This window comes from Anolis sagrei, chromosome 10 (assembly GCF_037176765.1).
Source record: "Anolis sagrei isolate rAnoSag1 chromosome 10, rAnoSag1.mat, whole genome shotgun sequence".
NCBI classification, from domain to species: domain Eukaryota; kingdom Metazoa; phylum Chordata; class Lepidosauria; order Squamata; family Dactyloidae; genus Anolis; species Anolis sagrei.
In genome coordinates this window covers 21,676,347-21,696,398 of record NC_090030.1, presented here as the reverse complement: position 1 = coordinate 21,696,398, position 20,052 = coordinate 21,676,347, and the positions used below count along the sequence as shown (strand labels likewise).

The 20,052-nt window shown below is 47.8% G+C and overlaps 2 protein-coding genes across 9 annotated transcripts in view; one reads left to right on the top strand and one right to left on the bottom strand.

Moving 5' to 3' along the window:
- TEX11 (testis expressed 11) overlaps nucleotides 1-3,256 on the top strand; it is a 42,704-nt gene extending 39,448 nt beyond the window's left edge. Inside the window, exons 25-29 of the mRNA XM_060756117.2 lie at nucleotides 990-1,139; nucleotides 1,468-1,576; nucleotides 2,387-2,507; nucleotides 2,833-3,006; nucleotides 3,084-3,256. Of these exons, the coding sequence (XP_060612100.2) occupies nucleotides 990-1,139; nucleotides 1,468-1,576; nucleotides 2,387-2,507; nucleotides 2,833-3,006; nucleotides 3,084-3,158 (629 nt within the window). The 3' untranslated portion in view covers nucleotides 3,159-3,256. The remainder of the gene's footprint in view (nucleotides 1-989; nucleotides 1,140-1,467; nucleotides 1,577-2,386; nucleotides 2,508-2,832; nucleotides 3,007-3,083) is intronic.
- Nucleotides 3,257-5,124: 1,868 nt separating this feature from the next.
- Nucleotides 5,125-20,052, bottom strand: part of DLG3 (discs large MAGUK scaffold protein 3) — a 99,207-nt gene continuing 84,279 nt past the window's right edge. For 5 of the 8 annotated variants that reach the window (XM_067471619.1, XM_060756113.2, XM_060756114.2 and 2 more), the window contains 11 exons: nucleotides 14,694-14,808; nucleotides 12,673-12,849; nucleotides 12,283-12,358; nucleotides 11,517-11,616; nucleotides 9,559-9,600; nucleotides 9,276-9,326; nucleotides 9,055-9,156; nucleotides 8,740-8,912; nucleotides 8,547-8,656; nucleotides 7,934-8,025; nucleotides 5,125-7,533 (listed from right to left, as the gene is read on the bottom strand). In XM_067471619.1, the coding sequence (XP_067327720.1) occupies nucleotides 7,427-7,533; nucleotides 7,934-8,025; nucleotides 8,547-8,656; nucleotides 8,740-8,912; nucleotides 9,055-9,156; nucleotides 9,276-9,326; nucleotides 9,559-9,600; nucleotides 11,517-11,616; nucleotides 12,283-12,358; nucleotides 12,673-12,849; nucleotides 14,694-14,808 (1,145 nt within the window). In that variant the 3' untranslated portion in view covers nucleotides 5,125-7,426. Of the gene's footprint in view, nucleotides 7,534-7,933; nucleotides 8,026-8,546; nucleotides 8,657-8,739; nucleotides 8,913-9,054; nucleotides 9,157-9,275; nucleotides 9,327-9,558; nucleotides 9,601-10,343; nucleotides 10,390-11,516; nucleotides 11,617-12,282; nucleotides 12,359-12,672; nucleotides 12,850-14,693; nucleotides 14,809-20,052 lie in introns of all 8 variants that reach the window. The other 3 variants (XM_067471620.1, XM_067471621.1, XM_060756112.2) reach the window with 1 other exon arrangement.

Sequence of the window (20,052 nt, the reverse complement as noted above, 5' to 3'; positions counted from 1 at the left end):
GCGGCGGATGAAAGGATCTGAGGCAGTAGCCCCTCTCACTGGCTATATATACTCTGAAGGGGAGAGTGGGTAGGGCTACCACCTAAAAGGGTCTAATAAGTTTTCTAGAAGATTTTTCAAACTGTCTGCGCAGGCGCAGGAAATACTATATGTGCAATTCACAGGGACCACGATGGGGAATGTAAAAAGCTTGACCCTGGGACACAGCGGTCAGGAGGGAATTTGGGAAGGAGAACATCTGAAATATCCCTGTATTTCATCACATAAAAGTCGACTTTTATCCCCCTTTTTTGGATCAAAAAAGGGAGATGTAACTATTATGTGATTTTCAAAAATCTAAGTAAATAAATAACATTGTAACAAAATTTGAAAAAAAATCTGTTACTGGTTTGAAAGTGCTATTTCCTGTTTAATTGTGTGATCCTTACCTTGAAAGTAGCTGTTATACTCCAGAAACTTCATTTTTGGTGGTTGCCACAAACTAGATTTAATTGGTTGAGACTCTCTGAGATGTTTATTGAAAAACTAGAGCAAAATGTGCTGCAGGATGTCTGTCCTGCACCAACAAATTTTTGCGGGTTAATAAAATTTTTCCATGTTTTTATGATAGAACCAATTAGGAAATTATATTTATAACCCAGGAATAAAAAACGTGTTACATAGTGTAATGTTTCCCACCTTGAGCAACAAATGACGTTGCTGTGGAAAACTCCATACCATCGCTATTGCAACTGTTCAGGGTCTGTGTCTTCTTACTCACAGAAACAATATTGTCTTCTGGGTGTTGTTGAACGCTTTTGTGATCAGAATCACTGGGTTGCTCTGCGTGTTCTTGGCTGCATGGCCTTGTTCCAGAAGTATTCTCTCCTGAAGTCTTCTTTTGCTTCCTTGTAAGCCCACGCTTGGGGAGCTTTCTGGCCAAAAGAAATACCTCAAAGAATGGAGTTTTGTGGACCAGCTGCATGTGGGATCCCCTTTCTGCTCAATAGGTGATTTCCCCAAGGATCCCACAGATGCCATCCTGCTGCTTTACGAATTTGAAGCCCGAGCCAAGCTGAGTGATCCAACTGTGGCTGACCTGCTGGACCAGGTGTGGGAGCTGTCCCAAGTGGACATTAAGACGTTGGAAACTATGGCAGGTGAGCAGCCAGCATGCCCAGGGAGGGGCAGGGCTGGGGTCCACACACAGCAGGCATTTCTTTTTGTATAAGGCTGGGTATCTTTTGATCACATCTGGGGGATATGTATTGCCCAAGAGCCCTTTTTTGCTGCTCTCTGCTGCTCAGATGCAGAGGCTGCCAGGATGAAATTTGGCCTCAAAAGATGTCAAAATGTGACAGGTGACACACTTGAGGCTGGAGGAACAGGCTCTGTTTTATAGGCTGTGTTGTAGGGATCACTGTGTCACATGGACAGGCATAACTTTGCCCTTTGGCAGTGACTCTTGCCCCCGTGCTCTTTCTCAAGCACTGGCCATGGAGCCCCCTGCTCACTACCCTTCCATATGCAAGAAGGCCCTCAAGATGATTCTTACTCTTCTCAAGCAACATGAAGTCCTGGATACAGTCACATTCAGGTCAGTGCTTGCGGCAGGGAAGAGCGATGTCCCTTGAGGGCTATGTATTCCAGAAACATGACAATCCTCAGTGGCAGGCCTTCATCAACTGCTGTCCCTCCCCTCTCCATGGCTGTACACATTTCCACACCTGGAAGTTCCCCTTGGCCTCATTTCTTTGGACCCCAATGCCAAGAAACAGCCCTACCACTGACAGAGCGCCAGGTGTAAAACCCCAACAATGTACTGGCACTGCCTTTTGCATGCCTTCGCAACATAGCTTAGTGGTGCCTCCTTAGCCACTAAGTGGATCATGGGATGCTCCCAGATGAGATCCTGGAGGTCCAAGAGGACATCAGCTGCTCCTTTTTCCTGGGAAGTGCATGAACCCATGCCCTTCCCAGGATGTGTGTGTACCCTAGCCCCATCGAACTGAAATTGTTTTGCCTAAGGAGATCATGGTGCCTGCGCCTGCTGTATCTCAAAATCACAATTACACCAGGACATGACACTTGCAGTTGAATGGCAAAGTATGGCATCTGAAGGTTAGCCTGTGAACCATTTACTCGTTGAGTTGAAGAAGGGATAGAGCTTAGTATTTACCTCTTGTTTAGGAGACTTAGAAGATGGCTTCTCCTTGAGAAGTCTGGAAAGAAGCACTCCCTTCCCCTTTAGTAAAGCTTCACTACCTTGAGCCATGGAGATGGCCAAATTGACAGCAGCAGAGAAGCATGCTCACTGTGAGGCTCTTTGCTCACCATGTCTCTGGTTACTACATTGTGCAGGTGTTTGTCTCAAGGCATTATTTCTCTTTCCCTTTTTATTACTCAGCAAATGCCTGCACAGCTTGGTCCACCTTTCCCTGCCATCTGGCATCATCGAGGCAGGCATGCAGGCACTGGAGGAGGCATGGGGCTATTTTGAAGACGCTTTGAGCATTTTGGGCGGTGTGGTGAGTTGGGCCGATACAAAGCTGGCCACTGAAGTTCCACTGCAGGATAAGGCACCTCAGCTGGCCTGAAAACGTAACGCTGGAAGTCACACACCAAGGTGTCTGTGGTGCATAATACACCTAGGGAAGAGTCAGGCACTGGTTTCTTGGTGGGGATGCTGCCAAACTGGGCTATCCTCCAATTTGGTGGCTGGTATGAACCCTTCACCCCTGCCTTGGCCTACAATCCTGAGGGGCATCGGAAGAGTTGCCTAGCCTTCCCATGCGTACACACAATTCTTGGAATTTCTCTGCTTACTCTTGGAATTTCTCTGGCTTTTGACAGGTGCAGCAGGCTGACTACCCTGAGGTGGAAATCCTCTGGCTGATGACCAGGGCCTGGAACACAGGGATATACCAGTACTGTACTGGGAAATACTCAGAAGCTGAGCAATGGTGTGGCCTGGGCATGCGCTTCTTGGCTCACCTGGGGACCCTGAAGGGCAACTATGAGAACCAGGTGAAGGGAGAGGAATAAGGAGAGGGCGGAACCTGGCCCCAGATGGCCAACTGACCCAAGCTGCTCTTTGCCCACAGATGGTTGGCCTTTATGGCGAGGTGCTGGACAAACTGGACAGAGCAAAGGGATTCCTGCCCAATAAGGAACTATGAGAAACCTGTGCCAAACCCATGCCAAGGGCCCCAAGCTCTGAGCTGTGGCTGATCCTTGGTAAGATAGTGGAAATAGGGAGGAATGGATGTTTCTTCTCTGCAGTTCATTTCATGGAAGCAGGTGTGTGCTTTCTGTCCTTGTTTAGACACACAGTTGTACAAGCAGAATGATAAAACAGTTCAAGCCGCCAGACAACCTCTATGATTCTTCCTGTACAAATATTTATCTGCTTTTGCTTTTCCATCTGTTGGGCTACAAGGCAGCATGACCAGCTGCCAAAGGCTGAATCCCTGAGCCACTGGGGCACAATGGCTTGAGTCTTGGGCAGGGTTGACTCTCTCTGCCTCAGAGGAAGACAATGGAAAACTGCCTCCAAAGAAATCCTGAGAATGGAAGGCATACAACAACCATCATAAAAATCCATGTATCATAGAATCATAGAGTTGAAAAAGACCTCATGGGCCATCCAGTCTAACCCCTTCTGCCAAGAAGCAGGAAAATTGCATTAAAAGCACCCCTGACAGATGGCTATCCAGCCTCTGCTTAAAGGCCTCCAAAGGAGGAGCCTCCACCACCCTCTGAGGCAGAGCGTTCCATTGCTGAACAGCTCTCACCTTTAGGAAGTTCCTCCTCATGTTCAGGTAGAATCTCCTTTCCTGTAGTTTGAAGCCATTGGGCAGCAGAAAACAAGCCTACTGCCTCTTCCCTATGACTTTCCCCCACATATTGATACATGGCCCTCATCATGCCTCCTCTCAACCTTCTTTTCTGCAGGCTAAACATGCCCAGTTCTTTAAGCTGCTCCTCATAGGGCTTGTTCTCCAGACCCCTGATCATTTGTCGCCCTCCTCTGGACACATTCCAGATTGTCAATATCTCCCTTCTATTTGTGGTGCCCAGAATTGGACACAATATTCCAGGTGTGGTCTAACCAAGGCAGAATAGAGGGGTAGCATGACATCCCTGGATCTAGACACTAGACTCCTATTTATGCAGGCCAAAATCCCATTGGCTTTTTTAGCTGGCTCATCTTTAACTTGTTGCCCACAAGGACTCCATGATCTTTTTCACACGTACTGCTATCAAGTTCCCCATTCTGTATCTTTGCACTTCATTTTATGTCTAAGTGGAGTATCTTGCATTTGTTGCTCTTGAACTTCATTTTGTTGGTTTTGGCCAATCATCTCTCTAATTTGTTAAGATCATTTAGAATTCTGCTCCTGTCTCCTGGAGTATTGGCTCTCCCTCCCAATTTGGTGTCATCTGCACACTTGCTGATCATGCCTTCTAATTCTTCATCTAAGTCATTTATAAAGATGTTGAACAGGACTGAGCCCAGGATGGGACCCCACTTATGGCACTCCCCTCGGCCTTATTTCCAGGATGAAGAGGAAAACAATCCCTTGAATCAGCAGTTAGTTTTAACTTATCTTTATGTGGGCAACTGTTCTGTGAAGACAGAATGTGGGACCTGTAAACAAATCTTACAAATTCAAGGGAGCGAGGATGCAAGCCAGGGGTCCTCAAACTTTTTCAACAGAGGGCCAGGTCACAATCCCTTAAACTGTTGGAGGGCTGGATTATAATTTGAAAAAAAATTGAATGAATTCCTATGTACACTGCACATATCTTATTTGTAGTGCAAAAAACACTTGAAAACAATACAATAATTAAAATGAAGAATAATTTTAACCAATATAAACGTATTAGTATGTCAATGGGAAGTGTGAGCCTGCTTTTGGCTAATGAGATAGGATTGTTGTTGTTGTGTGTTTTCAAGTCATTTCAGACTTAGGTTGACCCTGAGCGAGGGCTGGGTAAATGTCCTTGGAGGGCCATATCCGCCCCCCAGGCCTTAGTTTGAGGACCCCTGATGTAAGCCTATGAACGATAGAAAGTGCACAGTAATGCCATGACATCCAGTCTATTAATGGAGAGGGTTGGAAGAAACTGTCAGGAGGCAGGTTCATTGCAACGTTCTGTTTATTAAAAATATATGTCTCCTTGGAAGAAACACTGGTAAACCCACTAGTGTCATGATCGATACTTTCCGCTATGCCACAGAGCACATAGACCGTTTTTTGTTTCTCCATGGCCTAGAAGACAAAGTGGCAGGCTATTAGAAAAGAAAAGGGGTCAGAGCCAGGGGCCGGCAAGAGGAAGTTGGTGGCTGCCCCCCCTCTGCCAGGGACCCCCCCCCCCCCACTTTCTGGGGCATCACTGGCTCCCACATCTGTCTCCTCCTCCTCCTCCTTCATAGTCCTGCCAGCAAACAGCAGCAGCTCTGGTCGCAGGAAAGGTCCGCCTGACGCTCCTTGCGACACCAGCGGACGGTGTGGAAATGGCTTCTTGCTTACCAGCACGAATCTCCGCAAGAGGACAGTTTTTTGTTCACCCATGTTTAACAACGAAGCCCGTGCACAAATCACATAATGAATGACACAGCTACCTACCAGCGACGGAGTGGGCAGCACCACCCTGATACCAGCCGAGTCCGGATTCTTCTGGGTCTCTTCTCAAAACATCCATGGCTCTCTCTGAGGAAACCGGATTGGGCAACACCACCTCTTTTGAAAGGGCAGCAGGGATAACAATCTCCGGGAAGTCAGCCAACATTCCCCTTGGGCCGAGAGGCAAGGGCCTGCCCCGGATAGGGAGGTGCTGTAAGCCTTCTCCTTGGTTTCTTCCCAGTCCCATGTAACTCTCTCGTTCAGGGACAAAACAAGCTCTGCAGCAAAGACAGTCAACGTACGGATAGACGTCTCTGAGATGAGCACACACCTCAAGGCTCCCGCGAAGCAGCCGCCTCAGACCTTGGAAGACGAACAGTTTGTGCCTCACAGCAGCAGAGAACCTCCTGCATTCCTCCTGCAACAACATTGGAGAGAGAGGTCCAGACCCTCTCTTCGAAAGGGCTTCAAGTGGTGAGCTTGATCAAATTCTGCAAAGGAAAGGATTCCCAGAGACACTTGTCCTAAATTCCGTCGTGCGATTGAAATACTGTGACCTCCAAAGACACAGGTTCTCCTCTTCTCGTCCTCTTCTCTTCCTCGGCTGCTGCCCTCCCAGCTGCTCCCGGCACGGAGCTCCATGTTCTTCCACCAGAATGAGACACCAAAGCTATAAAGCCTCTCGCTTGCGAACCGGTGCGCTCATTCCCCACAGTCCATAGTTTGGGCCTGGACCTAGAATCTATTTACAATGGAACGATCTTAAAAAATAAGTTAAAAAAACTTGGTTGTATACCCGTTCAGTTCGTTATTAAAACCAAAAGCCTGGAATCATGAAAAGCCAACACACCAACACAAATATGATTTTGGTTTAACACCAGCTTAAAAAAAAAAAAGGAAGGAAGAAGGTAACCTCATGCAAACACATCAGGTGACGAAAAAATAAAACAATGTGCAATTAATATGTAGTATTATCCATTCGCTTTCTCGTGCTGAGATCAAGCGTCGTAACTTCAGATGTGATTCCGGGCCCTCGGCTTCATCCACAGTCGTCTCCACAGAACTGGCTTTGGAAAAAGCACCACTCGGTGCCCAAAAAACACAACTCGGTACCATTGGGTTTGTGCCGGCCGCCAGAGCCTTCTGGGCCCAGCAGCCGAGGCACGGCAGCAATACATGTCTTGCACTCACAAAGTACCACTTAAGCAGCCCCCCTCAGATTTTCTAGTCCATATACACACACACACATATAATATATATATGTATATATATATGTGTGTGTGTATATATATATAGTATATATATTATATATAGCTACATACATAGATAAATAAATGCATTCTGTTGCTTTTCCTTCAGTCACAGTGCTGGGCAATCCCTGCGCTCTGAGGGCTGCCAGTCCTTGGTAGAGTTCCAGGGCAGTCACTATCTGAGTCTTCAGGCCAGTCATCATCTGCCACCTCCCGCCTGACTTCTAATTGTTCTTTGTTAATTTTCTTTTCTTTTTTAAATTAAAAAAACACACAAAACTCTCAAAAGGGGGAGGAGGGGGTTGTCTCCTTTTCTAAGGGAGCAGCAGGAAGGTCCATGCAGGATTGGCGGGGACAGTCGCTTGATGGAGGAGACTGTGTCCACCCCAAGAAAGAAAGGAAGAAAGAAAAACAGGACTAGAAAACGCAATTGTCAACCATCTAAAAAAGGGAGAGGGGTGGTCTTCTGGCTCCCCTCGGGGCAGAAGGCAAGGGGAGGGGTCTCTGATCTTCTCCTCCTCCTCCTCCTCACAAGTGGATCCTGGGGTCGGGGAAGGAGGGGAGGCTTCACAGTTTCTCAGGGGACGGGACCCAGATGTAATGCCCGGACTGGTCCTCGATGATCTGTTTGATTTTGCTGTAGATCTCCTCCAGAGAGTCTCCTTGGACAATGGCTGTGGCAGGAGACAAAGCAGAACCCTCTCTCACTGGGCAGAAAGGGTGCCAATCTAGCCCACCCTTTTGGCTGCAGGCAGCCCATTCCATGTCTCCCAAACCCCAATTCCACTGTGGCACTTGCCCACAACCCGTTCAGAGCCAAAGCCTCTCCTATTCCCATGCTGCTACCACCTCTTCTTACCAGCTGAGCAGCAGACTTAGGCTCCCCCTTCTGTGGAGCTCCACCCCACTCTCTATGGATCTTTCAGCCACACCCCAGGGTTGCACCCTTCCTCAGGTCCACCCTCATTTATGTCTAGTCCATTCCTGGCTTGCTTTTCAGCTTCTTCCAAACCCCACAACATGATGTCAAGCATGCAGTGGTAGCTTCTATGAGAGCCCAGCCTGGATTCTCACCTGTAAAATACTCTCCAAACTCCTGCTCCAACTTCATGGCTTTGTCAAAGACCTTGTTTGCTTGCTCATACGTCTGCCGCCGGTTCATCTCCCTGTCAGCCCAAAGAGAGCAGCCTCATGCAATTGTATCAGGTGCAAAGCCGGGCCCTGTGCTACCGGGGAATATGAGCGCAGCTACAGCGGGTGACTCAAGGGAGTGGAGCACTGAGGCTCTGCGCTCCTCCCTTCCTCCTCCATGTGCCAAAGGGAGCCTGAAGGCAATGGGAACACGGCATCTCTGGTTTCAGCCCCTTCACCATCATCCCCTGGCAAATTGTCCCCTGAAGAGACGGTTCCATTAAACCTTTGCAGCTTTGAGTTACGGAAGGCTCTAATGTGCCCACAGTGAGGTCTGGGGCCACATTATGTGAGAGGCTGATCTTTCTAAGGTAGGCCTTAAAGGAGAGCATCAGTCCAGGAGGCAGATTCCTTGAGGCATTGGGCCAAATGCATTGCTAACTCCCTTCAAGGTCTTCATCTGGCTTGGACTGGGAATGCCCCCTCCTTCCTGCCACCCACTATTCCTCCCAAAAACATCCAACCCCCCCCCCCCCCCAAATTATCCAGGACTCACATCAGCGCCTCAATAGATTTGGGCTTGATGAAAATCGCAATGGGGAACAGTTGCGCTTGCTGCAGCCTCTTGATCGCGTTGCCAGACACATCAAGGATGCAGTGCTTCCCCTGGAGGAGGGAAGGGCATCTGTTACCACACCGACAAGCCTTACAGTTTGCTCCCCTCAAACAACAGTGGCCAGGAGACCCACCCGCTCAGCTACTGCTCGCACAGACTGGATACTGGTCCCGTAGAGGTTGTCGTTGAACTGCCCAGCCTCGATAAACTTGCTCTCTTGGATGTCCTTCTCCATCTGCTCCCGGGACGCCACAAAGTGGTAGTCCTGCCCATCGACCTCATTCTCACGCCGGGGCCTGGTCGTGTCTGGAAAAGAATGCACCTGTCTGCCTGCTGATCAGACAAACATCAAGAGGAATGGCGACACATGGGCATGCACTCCCTTTGCCAGCACTTGGCATTACCCTCTTCCCTCCCTCTCCATAAGGAGCCATGGGAAAATATTTACGGGGCACGCAGGAGCCAAACTTGTGTGGGAACTCTGAGATGAGGTCATCGTTGACGCGATCCTTCATGGGTCCAAGGACTATCACCGGCCGCGCATAATGGACTGCAAGGATGACAGGGAGCTTTAGAGTGCGACTCACCCAGGAGAGAGAACCCACAAGATCCACCAATAGCTTCCCAGCGTCTGCAAAGCAGCAGGTGCGCTTCCTCCTCCTGACTTACTTTCTTGCCGTGTCACAGGCTCATATGACAGAATGGTGTCCTCTTGTCCTTCTGAAAGAAACGGGAAAGAAAGAGTCAGATTCTGGCAGCCAACCCATCCTGCAATCTCAGAGACTGAACTTCAGCAACACAACCCATTTATCTATACCATTCAGGACCAGAAAACATTGCAAGAATGCCCTCATGTTCCCCAGGGAATGTTGGGAGGCATCTGGGGAGGAGTGGGTCAAGCAAAGGGCCACAGATGTTTGCATCTGGAATGGACAATGGGAGGCACACTTACTGGAACTGCTCTCGCTGTCACTGGTGTTGGATGTCACTCCCTCTGCAACCAAGGAAGAGATCCCAGTCAGTATACACAGATTGGGAAGGTTCATTGTCAAATACTGATTGATGGTCACAAGCACCGGGGGAGAAGGGGCACCAGAAGGGGAAGAAAAGCAGGGCGAGGGGAAACGAAGTAGACTTTGGGAAAGGCCCAGTGAATCTCTGAAGTGAACTCTGGCCTCCTTACCCTCCAGACCAGAACCTAATGAAGGGCTGTGTGGATCTCTTGCCAAAGAAGAGTCAAGCATTGCTCAGACTTATCCTGCCTCAGCAGCCCATCTCTGCAGGGGACTCAGGGCCAAAGCACAGATATTCTGCCCTGGTCCCAGATAGCCACTTTCTATGGCATAATCCTACCACAGAGGAGGAAGTGGGGTCAGGGGAGAGGAAAGGATGGACTGACAGAGCATGCAAGGGAAGATGGCAAGAAAACCCTCTGGAGCGAAACACGGACCCTTTTTGTGGCAGGAGGAAAGAGACGTTCACATGAAGTGCCTGCACTGCTCTGTTGGGACTTTGGCAACATGAGGAGTCTCTCTCTTCCTGGCACCCATCAGCAAGTGTCCACCATTGGAGGGTGCAAATGGGAGATGGGTTTGCAAACTCCCTCAGCTGGACTCCATCACCATGCATAAGGAGCTGCAAGAGGCAGCAATGGACTGGCTGGGTTCAAGGGGGACGTTCCCGGTCACACACATGCGAGCAATGAAATGTGATCGTGTGCAGTGAAATTCCACTTACTCAGGTTCTTTGCGCCATAATAATCGTCACTTAACCCAGGAAAGTCCTGATTCACAGCCAATCAGAAAAGGGAGAGAAGGGGGAAAGAGAAAAAGAAAGAGAAGGCAGGAAAGACAGAGTGGGGAGGAAAGACAGAGCCAGGACAGCATTAGTGACAAGAGTGCAGAATGGCTCAGAGCTGCAACAGCAAGTGACATTAACGTTCCTGACCGACACCTGCAAAGGGCCTCCTTGCCTCCAAAGCATGAGAGGCATTTGGCATCACCAGACAGAGCCCTGGCTCTTATTAAACTAGTGGCCAAGAGGCAAAGAGCCAAGAAGCACACTGCCAGCAGGTGACTTGCTCCACTCCATTCCTCTCACCAATCCACACACTCTTACTTCTATTTCACTGCAGTTATTAACACAGAGCCACCACTAACCAATAAACAAGACAGAGAAAGGCTTGCAGGGCCTTGGAGGTCAGTCCTGAGCCTTTACTGTAGAGGTTAGTCGGTCCGCATATGAGGTTGCCCTGTGACAGCTGGCACAATGAGGCTAATATGTGCTACAGCAGAAGAGAGCTTTCCTTGTTGACTTGTTCCCACCAGTCAGTCTCTTTATGCTCCAGAACACAAGCTGTTTTAGGGGCCCAACAGGAGCCCAAGTATGGTAATTTAAGATGCATTGCACTGATTGCATGTCATGTACATACTCCCCCTTATTTATTATGTGCTTTGGAACATGACAAGGAGTGGCGCCTGCTATGGACAGATTGAGTTTTCACCCCTAAGCCCAGCAAATCTGATGGGATCAGGCCTCCCAGCGGGTTTTGTTGGACTAAGTTGACCAAATGGCCTTCTACACCCATGACAAGAAGGAAGAGAGAACGTCAAGCAAGAACTCCAAATGAGGAGAAGGCAGAATACTGATGCGCTTGGCAGATCTCCGTGTGGAAGGACAGAACATACAAGGCGGGTTGGAAGAGTCTCTAGCAGAGATCAAGCGAGGAGGAGGAGCAAGCAGCGCTGACCGGGAGCCGGCTTTGCAAGGAGGAAAGGGAGCGCTCTTGGCTGCCCATGCTCTCAGCCCTCTGGCCAGAAGTTGGGCTCCTTTCAAGGCAGAGGCAAGGGAGGCAGAGGCCGGAGGAGGGCCCTCTGGAGCCAGACTCTGAGCAGGACAGCAGCTACTTACGTTCCTGTCCGCTGCTCTCCTGGGCCATGTTCTCTTTGCTCTTGTAAAATGGGAATTTTCGGGAGAGGCGGAAACTCTTTTTACGTTTCGTTTTGATCGACTGTGAAGAAGATGGAAGATGGAAGGAGGGGGGCAGAAAGAAAGAAACAAACAAAAAAGAACAAACAATGGAGTTTAAAGCATGCAAGAAAAATAAAAATAAAAATGAACAGACAATGGTGACTGGCGTCAGGGAAGCTACTCTCCAAATGAAATAATGGAAACCACACGAAAACGGGGATGTGAGAGGAAAATTAAGTGCGGAGCGGGAACACATGGATTTTAGGAATGGTGGACAATGACTGATCCATTGGCATTTTCCACAGCAATCAAGGGATTCTCCCTTTGGCTCACCCTGCAGGAGTGACGCTGGCAGGCCTCACTCCCTCTCCTCACTTTCTGCCCAGCTGTTTGCAGGTACGATGGCCTTCCTGAACACTCACTGCAGTTTTCTAGCTACATTTCAACAACACAACCCTGGCAACAAAGCCATTGCATTTCCCTGTGAACTAGACTGGGCAATGCTCCATCTTGATCCCCTCTCCCAATGCTTTAACTCTTTTGTATTATTGACTTGCAGGATGTTTAAACACTGTGTTGACTAGCTGTGCCTCAAAGCAGTGTATAATAAACATCACAGTAATCAGACAAAACCAAGTAGGCAAACTAGCCATTCCTTAGAAAGCCAAGGAGCTGTCAACCCCCTTCCCCTTGAGCCACCACTTACCCGGTTGGACTCTATCATCCCAGTTCGGGCATGGAACTTCACTGTTTTCAATCGCGCCCGTTCTTTCTTCTCCACTCTGGTTACATCAAAAGGAAGGAAGGAAGGCAGGTAGGCCCTGGTGTTCACAGGTGGCACCAATCCCATTGTCATCCTTCCCCTCCACCCCCTAGACTTGTTTTGACTACAGAGACACTGCTGGCACCGCAAGGCATGGCTGGCAAATGCTTTCTCCTCAGTTTGTGGCGCCCAGCTCACAGCACAGACGTCTCCTTGCGACAAGCAGCACATTCCCTGCCCAGCAAGGCATGGAGAAAGCATTCTGCATGAGGTCATTTCCAAATGGCTGGAAACGCGTCGCAGGTGGTCTGAGGGGGCTGTCAAGGTACTCACCTCTTCTTGCTTGGAATGACCCCAATCTGCTCGCTCTCTCCGTGAGGGGTGACCAGCCTCGCCTGCCACCACTCGTCGTCCGAGGCATTGATGACATGGAGAATGTCTCCATAAGAGAAGCTCAGCCCTTGGCTGGGCAGGCAGCTGTCCCGAGTCCGGTCATAGTCAAAGAGGGCCCTGCAAAGAGGCAAGAGCGGAAATGGCGTCGGACAAGGCCTTTTGCCCAGCCAGACCAGGATCCTCTAGGATCAACCTGGTCAGCAGTGACTGGCGGAGGCACCTCGGGGTTACCAGGCAAGGATTTTTTCAGCCCACTGAGGCCTTCCCCTTCAAATTAGGTTTGCATTTTAGAAAGTGTTTATTCCTGGAATACAAGGGGTGGAAAACAGCCTCTCAAGGTCTCTTGCGTTGAAAGACATGGCTGACACCTATTAGCAGCCCACATGTGATTCAGTCTGGAGTGTCTTTAAAATACAAAATGGTCTACTTCTGTATTGGAGGCCAAAACCCTGGCTTCTCTTGATCTGAACTTGAAGTGACTATTTGCAAATCTCAAGACTGAAGTTTTTAAATCTCCAAGTTTGTGACTTCCACCAATGAAACAGTGAAGGTTGTTGCTGATAATGTAGCCAAAATATAAAATAGAGGGGGGAGAGGAATATTACACTCAGTTTAATTGTCACATTGGATGCTAAAAAGATTTCTGAAAACCCACATTAAAGCACCCAAACCACATGCAATGCAGATGTTTGGAGGGAGGGATAACTGCAAATGCAAGAAACCCCATTTCTGGCCACAAGAGGGGGCCTTTCCAGTGCCATTCCTCAAAAGACAAGCCCTGGCGTGTCATTCCCTGGGCACGGCTCCCAAAAGGAGTGCCTGCCTACCTGCCTGCGACAGGTTTGGGGATTCACTTCCTACTCCAGAGATGATACGGAGGTCAAGTCCGGATCATGTCTTGCGACATAATACACCTTGTAATTATCACCGAGCTTTCTGTCAGTTTCACTTCACTCTGTGCTCGAAACTACCCCACCTGGAAGGGCCAGGCCCGCTGTCCCCTGTGCAAAAGGACCTGCAGACGTCTGTCTCAATCCCATATTACATAAGAGGAGTTAGCACTTAACAAGGAAACGTCTTTACTTACTAAACAGGCAATCTATGATTGAAAGGCAGAGCAGGTAAGTCGAGGAAGTTACTGTTCAGGTGAGGAGCACCAGAGCATCCACTGACAGCCACAGGCCACAGTCTTCAATGGGCCAACGCTCATGCCACTGGGTTGAAAAGCCTGAAGCATGCAAGGCCCCATAAATGTGCCACAGTGACTGAGAAGGCACTTGGCCCCAAGGGGTCTCCTTGGGATAATGGACCTGCTGGCTCACACCTCTCCTCCTGCAGCCATGTTCTCAGCAAGCTTATCTGTGCGCATGAGAGAAGCAGCACGTCGGGGAGGAAGAAGGCAAGGAGCCACTCAGCCGCTTCGGGCTCATTGTGTACCTAAGCCCTCTGCCCAATTAGCCAGCTCAAGGGGTAATCCTCCTAAGAGCAAATCCCTTTTGCCAGCAGAGAACAGGCAAAAGACACCCGGAGAAGATGCTCCACGTAACTCAGGGCAGATCTAAGCAACATGGTGAAACAACAACTTCCCTGCCCAGTTCCTTTTGCCTCCACATAAGAGAACACACACTCTGGAAATACTGGCAATGCGCTATACTGGGATAGAAAGGCTACGCTTGCATGCACAATCCCTTGGCCCGGGAGCACTCGTTCCTGGAGACTGCAAGTGACACCTCCCAATGCAGCGCAGGTGCCTGGGGACGCTGGGCTGGCAAGGAGCCCCACTACCAGCAAAGAAGCAGAAGACTTTGACACATTACTGTTAATAAGCACTCTCAGACAGGGACTGCCTTTTCCTGGAAGCAAAGGATCCACAATCAAGCCTCTGACTTGGCACAACATACAGATTTCAAGAAGACCTTGCCTCATCTCCATCTGGACAAGAGAAGAGCTGTTATCCTTACCGTACATAGAGAGACCGCTTTTCACTTGTCCGAAGAGATCCAGATCCTGAACTCATGCTGCTGTTCATCATTTGTTCTCTGAGATCATGGATCTTGGACTCGAAACGGCTGTACTCTGAAAAGAAAAAAGGAGAAAACACATCAAACAGGGGGGACATGACACACCATCTCCTTCTCATTCCCATTCAGCAAAGCACAATGGCTCAGATGTGTTTAATACAGAAGGGAAAAGGAAGCGTCCCTTATCTGACCTATCCAGACACAGGCTTTGTAAAGATGGCACGCTTGCTATTAGGCTGACTGAGATGTACGATTAATATGCTGCAGGTCACATAAGATTGGTCTTTCACCCCACAAAAATTCAAGGTTGCGCCCTCTTTGGCTCAGTAAAATGATATTTTACAGGAGTTCTGGCAGGATGCTGCACTTTACAGATAGTAGCTGAAAGGTAAGGAGCATTAGGAGCAGCTGTTCATCTTATGGAAGTGTGAATAAGGAACAATATGTTGTTTTAGTGACAATTTTCTTTTACAAGAGATTAATCTTAAGAAAACACCAGTGCTGCAACATTTACATTGGCTTCCAATTGAGTACCGTGGCCTGTATAAGATGTTAGTTCTGACCTTTAAAATTCTTTACGGCCAGGGTCCATCGTACCTTAGGGACTGCCTCTCCTTCTCTCATCATCGGAGGTCGCAACGATCAGCCCAACGTGACTTGCTCTATATACTGGGTCCTAGAGAAGTGCACTTGGAAAGTACCAGACGCAGGGCTTTTTCTATTTCTGCCCCTGCCTTATGGAATTCCTTGCCACTCTATATGAGAGCCATGCGTGACTTAGGACCTTTTACTCTAGCACTTAAGATCTGGCTTTTTATTAGAGCATTCGATCTCTGTTAATTTTTAATTTCTGTATGTATGTATTTTATCTTTTACAATTTAGCTGTAAATCGCCTAGAGCGATGGAGGGTGATTAATAAGTAATTAAATATGATATATGATATGAAAATTGGAAGGATAGAAGAGGCTGGAACAATGGATCTGGACATCCACTCCTCAGGAGCAGAAAGTGCCTCTTCATTTGTGTACCAAGAAGCAAAAGAGCTTCCCACGGTTACAGGAAGGGAACACGTTCCCCTCAAGATCAGGTTATAGGCAGGACCACTCGCCTCCAAATCCAGCACATGCTGATTCCTTAGGATCAGATTATCTGGAGTTAGAAAAGGGTCTTCTAGTCCTTATGGTTTCCTAAAACACACACACAGGCACCGCCTGGCATGGGCTCCCTCCTCCTCAGACTCTCTTGTCCATTCATACTCCCCTCATATGCCCGGCTCCCACTTCCACCCACCTCAAACCATCAAGCTCAAAAGAGAAGCAAAGAAAGAGACAGAAAAACAACTTCATACAGTAAACAAAAGAAAACTGCATTCCGATTTGTGTAGTTCAGCTTTCTTTGGTATGGCATTTAATTAGCCTTGGATCTTTCCTGGCTGTCCACAAGCACCCAGGGGTCTAAATACAAGAGAGCTCCCCATTCCTGGGATTGTATCTCAAATTATACTTAGGAGGACTCTTTTGGAGATGCTGCCTGCTTCCATGTCCCAGGAAACATACCAAAATAAGAAGGGAACCAACCCAGTCTTGTGTATTATTCCAAGAAGAAGAGCTACAGAGAACTTGCTGCATCGCCTCCCACTGCATGAAGGAACGCTCAAGGATTTGGGACGTAGTAACTGGTGTCCCATTTTGCTTCTCCTTGTTTCATCCCGCCTTTTGTCTTGGAAGCCTGAGGTCAGGGACTACCTTATTGTTTAATCTTTCCAATCTGCTATAGCAGCCTTGACAACGAGAGGATGAATGTTCTGCATCCAAAAATAGATCAGGTATAGGCTCCTTTGTGCCACAAAAGCTTCGGCTCCAATCCAATTGCTCTTTCCAATTAGTTCTGATAGGAACTTGGCAAGTCAATGTTTAGGTCAATTCCATTGATTCAATCAGGACTAGCATTTGGGTTTAGGCTCCTAATGAGAAGTCAAGTGAGACTTCTATATATGCCAGTATACAGGACAGGGCTGATGAATTGCAGGAGCAGAATTCACTAGCAGAAATGTTACGCTCCCAATTGGGCCTTGTCTTCCCTGCCTCACAGAGGTTCTTCAATCACTTCAAACGCCTCTCCTCTCCCTCAAATACAAGGGTGGACTTCAAATAGGTGTAAAGGTCCCAGACAGGAGATGTTGGTTTCTCTTGGTCTTTCTTCCTGGGCAAGAACAAGTACCTTGCAGCAGGAAGACGGAATAATTTTCCGTAAGAGTTCGCCATATTAACTTGTATATAAATTCCACTCTCCTTTGGGTTACTGCAGAGAGCACATCCAAGATTCCAGTGACACAGACCAATCAATTTTCTGTAGCACAAGTTTTCGTTTGCTTACCTTATTCAAATATTTATATGCTCCCTTTCAAAACAAAGCCCTCCTAAGGCAAAGCACGTAAAATCGAAAGCATAAACCAAGTCTTCAAATATACACAGAAATGCTCCAATTAAAATCCCCAACTGGAGCTGTTCAGGCTATTATTAGGCCAGCTCGGGGAAGATTTAATAAAAAAGCAAACTCAACGAAGGTTATTTGAGTATTTTTGAAAATGAAAAGATAAAGATAAAATGAAACGCCCAGAAGGAAAATCCAAAGATGTGGGGCAAGCATATGGAAGCCCCTGTCACTGATGTCCAGCAGCAGAACATAACTCAATGATGGACTAGCAAGACCAAACATAAGGCCCAGCCAGATCCCAATACCATCAGTCTTTCAAATAATCCAAACTGTTTAGAGTTATCTAGGTCAAAGCCAGCATTTTAAAATGCATCCAGGAATAATCTAGTAACCAATAAACAGGTACAATTCAGGTGTTATCTATTTCTAATATCAAGTCTCAGTAAAGCCTCCTATATCAGCCAAACCTTCTAAGAGGGAATAGTCTCAAACTGAGAAATACTCTAGCCTGGCTCTAGGCAGAAGGTGCTGAACTGAGGCAAGGTTCATTTTCAATATAGTCACAGCTGGCAGAGCAGCCCAGACTGATAACAAGTACCCTTAGTTGCACCACTCTGTCCAGATCAGCAGATTTCTGAATTCACAGCATCAGACTTTTCTGGATTACGTTTCACCTTGTTTGCCTTCAATTTAGCTTCAAATCACTTCCATTGCTATAATACACTTTCCTCACACAAATGAAGTGCTGATATCGGTAGACAAATTTATGTAAAGGTCTGAGAGGATAAGAAAGGTAAACTCTGGAACTAAAAGCCTCTTGGTGTACATGCCAGAGATTGCAGGCAACCAGTGACAATTCAGTATTCACTATGTAAAGCAGTGGTTCCCAACCTGTGGGCTGCAACCCGCCGGTGGGCCATGAGTCCTAAAATAAGGTCCGCGGCTCCAGATTATTAAATATGTATTTCTGTGGGCAAGCAGATGGCAACTACTGGATGGCATATGTTCTGTATCAGAAACTAGAGTTGATGTGGTCTATCCAATGCAATTTTCTGAATGAGCACCCCAAATAATCAAACCGAATCTAAAGTTGGCCAGAAACTGATTCGTAACCCTTTTTGGTACTAATGTTGGAGAGTGGTCCCTGGTCAAAGTGGTCCCTAGTCAAAAAAAGGTTGGGAAACACTGATAAAGGATTGTTCCCAACAGCCACCATTCGTGATAGAAAATGGCCCAACTAAATATGAAATGTTAATATTGCAACCTAATTAACCCTTCTGTCATGATTTAGAGTGTAAAAGAGCAAAGCAATAGAATCATATAGATAGAAGAGAACTCATGGGCCATGCAGTCCCACCCCCTGCCAAGAAGCAGGAAAATCGCATTCAAGCCCCCCCCCCCCCCCCCCCGATAGATGGCCATCCAGCCTCTGTTTAAAAGCTTCCAAAGAAGGAGCCTCCACCACACTCCGGGGCAGAGAATTCCACTGGTGAACGGCTCTCACAGTCAGGAAGTGCTTCCTAATGTTCAGATGGAATTTCCTTTCTTGTAGTTTGAAGCAATTGTTCCGTGTCCAATAAACTCACTAATACCAGAATAGAGACTTCTGGCTGTTTCTTAGGATGTTCCCTGGAATCCTCTGCCGTCAAGACCACCTCCAGACATTTCTGGACTACAAATATTTCCATGGACACAAGATAACAAACAACTGGAACAGTCACGTATCCTTGAACAATGTGTGTGTTGCGTGTGTGCAGTTAAAAGATGCATATGACAGATAAATAAATGCACATCTTGACTCTTGCCCTTCCTTAGCATGTGACTGCATTTCTTTCTCCGTTAGACACAACAAGTTAGTGCAACTAACTTTAATTTCTATTTATTCAAAACATGGATCATGTTAAAAATATCAATTCCTGTGATATTTGGCATTGTTCGGTGTCATCTATACACAGATGACACACAGCTCTATTACTTCTTTCCACCAAATTCCAAAGGAGCTCCCTGGATCCTGGCTGCTGTGATAGACTGGATGAGAGCTAACAAGCTGAAGCTTAATCCAGACAAGACAGAGGTCCTCTGTCCTGTCATTCAGAAAATTGCATTAGTACCAAAAATGTGAGATCGATCAGGGTATAGGGTGGCAACCTGTGCTCGTTGGGGTTACACTCCCCTGAGGACACAGGTATGTAGCTTGAGGGTCCTCCTGGACTCAGGGCTGACGCTTGAAATTCAGGTGTCGGTGGTGGCCAGGAAGGCACAGTTAAAGCTTGTGTGCCAGCTGCGACCATACCTCAAGAAGCCAGTCTTGGCCACAGTGGTCCATGTCTTAATTACATCAATACTGGATTACTGTAATGCACTCTATGTGGGACTGCCTTTGTTGACGGCTCGGAAACTGCAATTGGTCCAAAGACCTGCACCATGCTACTAACCAGAGCCAGTTATAGGGAGCACACAACACCCCTACTAAAGCAGCTCCACTGGCTGCCAATAAGTTTCCGGTCTTAATTCAAAGTGCTAGTTATCATTTATAAGGCTTTAAACAGCTCAGGTCCTGCATATCTCCGTGACTGCACCGCCCCGCCCCCCCAATGAACTGATGTGGGTTCTAAGATCTGCAGGGGAGGCCCTCCTCTTTGTCCTGCCACTGTCACAAGCGCAGTTGGTGGGGACAAGGGAGAGGGCTTTCTCAGTGGTGGCCCCCCAGCTTTGGAACTCCCTCCCCAGGAAGATTAGACAGGCCCCCACATTGTCCTCCTTTCATAGGGACTTGAAGACATAGCACTTCAATCAAGCCTTTGTGAATATTTAGTCTCTAGCTATCCTACCTAGTACGCACACATCCTGCACTTTATCCCA